This window comes from Monopterus albus, unplaced genomic scaffold (genome assembly GCF_001952655.1).
Source record: "Monopterus albus unplaced genomic scaffold, M_albus_1.0 scaffold119.1, whole genome shotgun sequence".
Classification (NCBI taxonomy): domain Eukaryota; kingdom Metazoa; phylum Chordata; class Actinopteri; order Synbranchiformes; family Synbranchidae; genus Monopterus; species Monopterus albus.
Window position 1 is genome coordinate 366,025 of NW_018127999.1, and position 9,627 is coordinate 375,651.

The window sequence follows — 9,627 nt, forward strand, 5'->3', positions numbered from 1 at the left end:
AAAAAACAGCTGAAGTCACATTTATTTAGACAGTTTTTTAATTGTTTGGGTTTATTCATTTTATAAATTGTGTTGTGCTATGTGAGTACTTTTAGGCTTATGTATATTATTTATCTCTTTTTATCTTTTGACTTTGTAAAGCACTTTGTGACCTTGTCTGTGAAAGGTGCTATATAAATAAAATTTACTTACTTACTTACTTACTTACTTATCAACGTACCTGTCCTTATGAAAACTGCATTTCTGTATGGCTCAAAAAGATTTTGGCACATGGTCCATAGCTGTGACAGTTCATCCACTCTCTTACTGCCCTTACCATTCCTATGATGAACCTCCTTTTGTGGCCTGCTAAATAAGATAGACGTGTAGCTCACTCAGAAGCCTCATATGCATCCATTCTCCATCTTAAGAAGGGATGGGGTTACAGTAATATACAGTATCTATGTAAAACCTGGCTGGAAAAATGTTGCTGAGCTTCCTTCCCAAAATACATCTGGGTAAGAAAAATGTCAGTGCCATGGTATCCCTATAGCTGTGTTAATAGGTCTGAGGAACCACCCACCACAGAGCTAGGAGAGGCTCAAGTGGTTTCAGCACCACAGACAGTTCCTGAGCAGTTTCTCTCTTTGCTCTTCAAATCGGTTCTCAGTGCATCTCAGATGTTACAGAGCTGAGCCAGAAAATGAGGATAGAAGCAACACATTTTATGTTTTTATTACACTCCTGACGTGTGCAAATGATAATCACAAATCACACACCATCTGCTTCGAGTGTGTTTTTTCTTTTAACAATGGCTACACGAAAATGATAATTTACACTATTTAATCTACGTTTTCACTTTTGTTCTTATGACAAAAACACACAAATGATCACTGAAAGAAAGACTCCTGCCGCTTGTCATTTCCTTCATAAGTTGGCAAATGTGAAACTGTAGCCACTACGGTGTTTATGTGCTGGTGAACCTTGTAGAGCCTTCTTAGTTTGAGTGTTGATGACGAGCTGTTACCACAAGTAATGACTCACACACAGCCAATAAACTCTCTCTTAATGAGAACTAGGCCATAAAACCAAAGCCACGTTCCATTCTGCTCCTTCTCTTATATCAAGAGTGTGTTTTTAAAAACACCTTCTAGCCTGGATAAGTAGCTGCCATCTCCTGATGTGCAGTGTATCTCATTTAGTTTTCTCTTTTCTGGTCTCTCTCTTCATTCACTTCTGAAGAATAAGTATGTTTATTTTGTTAGAGGAGCAAAATAAAGACACTTGAAGAGTGTGACTGCATTCTTAGTTTCATCACCCTGACATGGGATGCAAATAAATGAAAAGCAAAACAAGATATTACTGCTGACAATAAAAAAAGTATTTTGACAGAACAACAGATTGATTATGTTTGTTTACACTGTCTGGATCTATAAAGATTTCTGCAATACTGTGCATTCAAAAACACAGTACCAATGAGATGTGACATGCAGTCTCTGATAAAACCTACAATATGCTGACAGTACTTCCCAAAATAATCACAAACTCCTCACCTATGAGAGAAAGCTGTTTGGAGGATCTGGGCTGCAGATCCATGCCATTCTTCAGCCAGAGGAGTTTGGGATTCGGGATGCCGTCGGCATGGCAGTGGAGACTGGCAGACACACCAGGTTCCTGGGCCTGTGTCTCTGGATAGACCAAGATCACTGGAGGGACTGGATGCACAAACACAAACAAAACCAAAGACATAAACAGGGAGAGAGGAGAGGGGCAAGAGAAAGCACAATTAACACAGTCTTCCATGGCAGACCATAACTCCTGGAGGAATACAGCACAAACACCCACACACGCAGTGGGTAGAGAAGAATCTGTCTCACCCAAGCATGGAATATATTCACACATAACAAGAAACCAAAAGCTCTGGGGCTGCTTTATTACAGCTCGAGTCACACATGAAATAGATGTTGGGTGTATCTACTACGGCCTCTGGGGAGGAGACCACAAATGAATGTGGAGAACTCCTGGGGGAAAGTGAAATATGAGGTAATAGTTTACATGAACAAAAAAGATGTTGTTTTCTGGTGGTGAACCTTCTCAGCCTCGTGTCTGTCAGTCCTTCCTTCCAGGACTTCAGTCAACTCTTGCATTCAACTTAAACCTTTGCCCCTTAACCCTTAACAATTTAATCTTATTATTGTTATTGTTTTAAGTTTATTACATATTTTTTCTTATTTTTAGTGGTGGAATGTAGCAACATATATTTGCTTAATGCAGTTTTGAGGGATTTATACTGTAGAGCACTTCTGTTTGATTCTACTTCAACTCCACTACTTTTCAGAAGGACTTATTCCACTACATGTACCTGACAGCTGTAATACCTAGTTAGTTTTCAGGTTAAAGCTCACATAAGCATAGATAACAGAGACACAAAGAGGTCAGACAATATTAACTTTATCTTTTTAGCAGATACTTCATGTACATTTGATATGTTTGACTTTTACAAGCTGTAGTTGAGCATTTGTACATCGTTGTACTAGTACTTATATTTTATAAAACGTATTCCACTACTGATATCTATTTTTCCATTATTATTTTTCTTTTTTTTCCTGGTTTACAGATACTTTATATGTGCATCCAAAACACACACATACTGTACATCAACAAATACCCATCTCCTCTCTGTACACACAAAATATCGCTGTACGCCCACACATGAACATGTGCTGCACCCTGAGCCTGTCTGAAGGTCCCTGTGATGACTCTCTGGATGCTTGTTCTGTCTTGCTACTAAAACAGTGAAGCACTTCTTCCCTTCTTCCATTTTTAATAATACGTGTACTTGATATTACAGAAACATTGTTCAACATCACTGATACCATGTTCAAGGATACTACAATACCACAGTAGATGTGAGACTAGATGTGACTATGGTACTCCACCTGTACTGAAGCTGCAGCACAGAAGGATGCACGGGTGTTACTACTTTAATAGCACAACTGGTTGCAAACCACCCACTTGGTTTAATGTGCTACTTGGCTCCCTTCCATTTCACCTTATCTCACCTCATGCTGTCTCGCTTGAAACCCCTTGAATCCCCAACACAAACATTTGGTAATTGTCCTCTCCTGATAGCTCACCCTTCAGGACCCAGTCAGTCTCCCACCACTCGCTCTCCCTGTGTAGTTCAAGGTCTAAAATACAATTTCAATTAGCATTTCAGAAAAACAAATAGTTGCAGCTATTGTCTCTCTTAATGAAAAGAGACTTCATTGAATAATTTGCCTTTGCCCATCCATCACCCTGAGACAAAAGCGAAGTTGGGGGATGGGGTTTTTTAAAATTCTTCCTCTACAGATTTTCTTTGGAAAGATGCCTAGTAATAAAAACTAAAAGGTTGGTGAGATGAAGGCCCATATGCATATGATTAATATGAGCGAGGCAGTGCTAGAAAAGTTCAGCCTGCCAAAATCAGTGAGCGTAGTGTGTCTGCTGGGTTTCAGATATATTTTAGCCTATGTAGCTTTTATCCACTGCAGAGAATCAGTGAATATGTTTCCCGATTCATCCCGTACCTCAGTTCTCTTCAACCTGCAGTATTTCTCTCTCCTCTTTAATGCATACAGTATTAGTTCACATATGAAACCTAGTACACATTCCATACACATTATTCTATCTCAACTACTTAAGCAGGTCCTGGACATTCTTGGGCCCAGTGTTTTACCAATAATCAACAGGTTCCTGGTCAACGGCTGTGTCCCACCCTGCTTTAAACATGCCCTCATACATCCTCTGATCAACAAACCTAACCGAGATCAGTCTGTGTCTAATGTTCATCACATTGAATCTCAAAGCTGTCATTTTCCCCCCCCAGGGTTCTTGAAAAGGTTTCTCTCAGTTTAGCTCCAACTTGGACAAATTCAGCACCCTGGAACAATTTCAGGTTCTTCCATTTTAGACTCCACCTTGTAAAAAATGAACCAGATCATAGTTCATGTTTTTATTTCACCTTGTCTCGACTCTTGAAACTGTCAGCCAGTCAAACTTATCTCCTCTGCAGCCGATTCTAAATGCAGCAATGAAACTAATTGTTTTTGAATCACCGGGTACCATCTCTGAACTCATCACCTTCAGATCTGCAAACTAGCTACTGCACTCTCCATTAAACCAGATTTATACTATCTGTGTCACTGCACGTATGAGAACGTGCGTCTGTCGCCTGGAGATAGCCTTGTATTTGTTGCATTTCTACTTTTGCCAACGTTAATGTTCTGACTAGGGGGCGCTTAAACAGGAAAGTACAGACAATATAGAAGAAGTCAGGAAATGGAAAGGGCAGAGATTTGGAGCCAGACTCAAACCTGTTATAACCCTAGGACCTGTGTAATACCGCTTTAAGTGTTGATATTTTTTCAGGTGAGAAAGTAACCATTTAGATTACCTGCTAGCAGATCATTTAGCAGAGGTAGCTACATCTCAGTCAGAACAGAGTCAGATAAACCAAACGATGTGCAGGGCGTGCAGATCTGTATGACACGTATTTGATCAGCCCGTCTGCGACCATCAGCGGGCACAGATGTTAACCCTCCACTGATGCCTTTAAAGTCCTTCTTTTCTGTAGCCTTTTAATAGTGATCATGAAGATACAACAGATCACTCTTTTTATTTTCTGTGCAGTGGTGTTTTTCCAGAGTTTCTATTCTTTTATTAAATTATTTATGCCCTCATTTATGTTTTTTTTAAATGATTATTCCTGTTATTATTCGATTACAAATAACCTCAGAATTCTCTCTCTCTGTAAAGCACTTTGGCCAACATCTGTTGTTTTTAAATGTGCTCTAAAAATAGACTGACTTGATAGTTAGTTTTCCATCTAACATAAGTAACGACACCATTTCCATGACATCACTCTGTTCCAGCGCTTTGACAGCTGTGATCTGTAGAGCTGCGTGTACAGTATGAAGAACACAGCTTAATGGTTATTGCTCATCTGCAGGCAGGCTAATCGCTGTGACAAGCAACTCCTTAAATGCTAAATCTCCAAAATAATAGACAGAGTGCTTTATGACAGAACCATCGCTGAAATGATTAATTTACTAGTTAGATAACTAAATTAATCTGCAATTATTTTGATAACTGATTAATCGCTTTGATCGTTTTTCAAACAAATATGTGAAACTTTCACTGGTACAAGCTTTTTAAAGGAGAGAATCTGAAGCTCTATCACATATGACTGTTGGTCAGATGAAACAAGAGATTTAAAAACAACCTGGCTTCTGTCACACCAAGTGGCAGTAATACTCAAATGTACTGAAAAAAGACATTATATAATGACGCCTTGTCTCTTTAGATTTGCATGTATCAAGAACCTACTAGATGATGGATTTGCTTTTTCTGCTGTGAAAAACGTTAAATCAGTTCCTTGAAGCCATCACACCTATGGAAGGGGCACAGTGAGGAACACGTCAGCTCTTCTGAAACAGGTGTGACAGACACAAAAGGCCGAGAACCACTGCAATACGACAATGCTAGTCCTTTGTTTACAGACATACATTCAAAAGCAAGTTGGGTTAATCATTAACCAGGGTTTAGTTCTCTCATCTGACAGTCACTGAATCCTTACCAGGCCTATCACAGATGTGTTTGTCACTGTAAACAGAGCAGGATATAAGAAACATCCCCTCACTGGGGGACCATAGTCACAGACAAAACTGAAGCATTCTGCCCACACGTCTCCCATCACTTTAAGTAGGAAATGAGCCACTACTGACCATTCACCTGTAGCACATGTATCTGGTAGAGGTCCTCATAGCCATAGGCATGGCAACTGTAGTTCCCCATGTGGATAGTTGTCACCTTGGTGATGTACAGGGAGCCGTCATCCCCAAAGTCCTGTAACACAGAGACGAGATGGAAAATAATGTAAAGAATGAAGAGGCTAGGGTGGTGGTAAAAATACACAAGAACAAAAGAAGAGAGGAAGGGAGGCAGAGTGAAGATGGGAGAGGAAGAACAGAAGGAGCAGGAAAGGGAATAGTGGTGAAGAATGGGGTGCAGGTAAGAGCCACAGGGAGTGAGGGAGAAATGAAGGTAGCCTGATAGAATGCATAAGAATGCTCAAAGAAAGTCTGTAAAAGGAGGCTCAAAGCAGCAGGGACTGATGGGTAAAGACAAGAGGAAAAGAGTGATGTAGAAAAGAAGATGGGTCATGAATCAATGGTCTCCCTGTTGATTTGAAGCAGGCGTTGGGGAATTTGATCCTCCTCTCTCCCCTCATCACGCTGCCTCAGCCTGATAAATGGCAAGGGTTAAAAATATAAAGCCCATTAGGTTGATGAATGGAGCTGGTTGTTGTTGGTGCAGCATGCAGCAGTCACCTGGGGGTTCTAGCCACAGCTTAAGGAGGATTAAGGCATTAAATAGTTTGCTGTCCCACCACATGGCAGAGCAGATGTCCTGATTCAGCTCTGTTGTGACATGGTCTGCTTTCTTTCTGAGCGCTGTAGAAATGTGACCTGACAGAGGGTCGCTCTGTGACAGGAAACATGACATGATGTAAGGTAGACAGGACAGTTAAAGAAGCCTATAACGTTCAGGATGTCCAGTTGAGGGAAATTAAAACCATGGAGTTTTTTTTTAGGTTATGACAGATGTATTTTACTTTTAAATATTAACTCTACTTGTGGTAACTGGGCTGAGGTCATACAAAACAGAGTATGCTTCCGCTGCCTTTCTGTGTGGAGTCTGCATGTTCTCCATGTGTCTGTGTGGGTTCTCTCTGGGTACTCCGGCTTCCTCACACAATCCAAACCAGCTTAGGTTGATTGGTGACTCTAAATAGCCAGTAGGAGTGAGTGTGTGTCTGTTGACATGTCAGCCCTGTGATAGACTGGCGAGCTGTCCAGGGTGGACCCCGGCTCTCACCCAGTGTCTGCTGGGATTGGCTCCAGCCATCCCATGGCAGATAATGGATGGATGCTGTTCAGTATATTCTTACTTTGAAACTGGTGGCTCAGAATCAACTTGGAAAGTTCTAGTATCCAGGCAAACTAAATTGTATGAATTTGCTAAATTTGACCCAAACCTAAAAGCTGTCTTTCACTTTGATCACTGAGTCTACTTTGCGTCTGGCTGAAATGCAGAAAAGACACAACTGTAAATGGGAGATTCTGGCTTGGAAAGCTCTTCAAAAACATAATGGAAATAATTGTTAACCTTCGGGTTCATGAAATGTACTGATGGAACACAGGCGGACTAAAAAACTCTTAGGAGAAAAAAGCCTGCTTTTATTGTCATTCAAGGAAAATTATATGCTTTTGTAATGGAAAGAGCAGAGGAAAAATTGTGCCTGAGGATGGCCAGTGGTCACATCTGAATTAATAAAACTTGAATCACTCGCTGACGTTTTGCTTTTCAGATGCAGAACTACATCGTCTCCTTTGACCTCTTCTGCAATAGTAATTATTCTTGCTTTTTAATAATACACAGAATAGTACTGATGCAATCAGAGCCACTGACGGCTGTAATGTACATGCAAACAAAAGTAGCTATGTAGGAACGGTTTTTAATAAAATAAATTACATTAACTTCATTACTGAACTAATCATGTTTCAGTCTTATTCAGATGTACAACACTGATGTACTGCAGTAGCTAGAGCAGAAGCAGCTGTGACTGACTGTTTATCTATTTCTTCTGCTCCTGTCTGCAGTTCTGCCTTTGTTGTTTTGTTCCCGGCAATCAAACCCGGTGAACCTGGTCTGAGTCCTCCAATCTTCACAGTGCTGTTACTTGTTGAGGAACACAGAACTAATTAAAATGTAAAATATCCTGCTTTGATTGAGAAAAAAAAAACAGAGGGAGAGGCATGGTGAAAACGGTGGGTTGAAGACACCAGACGGATAACAAAAACTAGGAAGAGTCAGTAAGTGAGAGCAGACAAATGGCAGCTCAGCACCGAGGTTTATGAGGTATATGGCAGAGTACAGACAGACATGAAACCCCTGTCAAATGAAACCTCTGAAAACAAGCCTGCTTCCATTCAGCAGAGGGCAATGGTGCATCGAAAGGATTTTGACAAGACAGGAACATCTCCTCCCTGCTCTCACCCGGTTCCCTCTTTGAGGTGCCTACCTTGGTTACTGGTTTTCATCATTCAACCTTTCCCCCTCCTCTTACTTTGTTGTAATCTTACTATTCAAGGATATGAATGTAGATTTCATGACTATATAATCATCTCTGACTGTTCAGCCTGTCTTTTGGGCTACACACAAAAATGAATACAATTCTTGTGCTATAAATCAAATAATGACAAATTATTAAAGTACTGTAGCATACGCAGACATGAGTCAGGTTCTAAAGAAATCCCTCACAAAACAAAGTACAGGGGTGATCCCAATCAATACTGTTTCATCTTTGTTTTGACTGAACAGACAACAGGTAAAACACAGCCTCCCCCCTCCATGAGGATCTGTGGAAATTCATTATGCACGGTCGAGAGCCTGAGGGACCTCTGCTGCCATCAACTCTCCAGTCTCCACATAACGCTTGACATTGTTTATCGGCTCATCATTGCAGCAGACCAACAAGGCCGCTTATTAACATGCAATTAGTGAACTGCGATCCGGTGGTGGGTAAAGCAAGGCTGGCGTTGTGCTGTCAGGTGTACAGATGTGTCTAAAAAGGACCAAAGCCACATAGTTCATTAAACACAGAGCAAGCTACTTATGGAGCATGCTGGTGGGGACTTATTTCCTTCCTTTTCCCTTTTACTATTGCCCTGACACCCTTCCTTCCACCTTCTCCTGCTTAGTTAGTTGATGGTTGCTGGGAAGAGCTTTTTTTAATCAGGAAAATAGGATTCTCGGCACATTTCCAAAGAGCTAACAGCATTTAAGTTCTGCAAACTGAGTGCAAATGCAAAAAAGGAAACAATGTGATCATGATTAGAAATTAGCCGATAAACTCCCTTAGCTCTTAACACTTTCATAGCAGGATTGTGAATTTTTACATTTTAAAGAGGTGTTAATAGACCATTTTCTTTCAGCGTGAAGAGCCCCCCAGTGGTAGCCCCTCACAGCTGAAGTTGATTAAACATTTATCAGACAGGCCAATCAAAGGAGTTCTACACAGGATCAAGACCTGCAGTAGTAAATCAGCGGTAAAAGGTATTTTCATACAGTAATTCTGACTCAACTAGACTTTCTGAAAATTTTCACCAGCTTCTTTAGCTGGTTTGTGTTTGCAGCAAATCTACTGTATGGTTCAGTCGCTTCTCTCGCATCGCTCATCATCCCCATTTAGAGCAGCAGCAGCACAGCTGTTTTCAACATTGGACACTTCCTGCTCTGCACCAGTCAGCTGACAGAAAGTTAGTGACTAGCTGGTGAAGAAAGTTGAACGTCTAGGAGATAAAGAATCAGATACAGTATTTTCTCAGGAGTTCATGCAAACAAAACAAAAGCTAAGGGGAGAGTGAAACCTAGATTTGCTTTTTATCAGGTAGACACAAACAACACAAATGGGAAGATAATGTCGCCCTGGCAATGTTTGGCAACACAATCAGTGACAGCTTTAATATTTCAGGGCTGTGCCGCAGTTTTTCTACCCCCTCGTGGCCAGAAATCAAATATTAAATCAAATCAATGAACAAA

At 40.8% G+C, this 9,627-nt stretch overlaps 1 protein-coding gene across 2 annotated transcripts in view; it reads right to left on the reverse strand.

Moving 5' to 3' along the window:
- fstl4 (follistatin-like 4) overlaps nt 1-9,627 on the reverse strand; it is a 215,047-nt gene that overhangs the window by 27,631 nt on the left and 177,789 nt on the right. For both annotated transcript variants that reach the window (XM_020611963.1, XM_020611962.1), the window contains exons 8-9: nt 5,748-5,868; nt 1,533-1,694 (exon numbers count right to left, since the gene is read on the reverse strand). In XM_020611963.1, the coding sequence (XP_020467619.1) occupies nt 1,533-1,694; nt 5,748-5,868 (283 nt within the window). The remainder of the gene's footprint in view (nt 1-1,532; nt 1,695-5,747; nt 5,869-9,627) is intronic.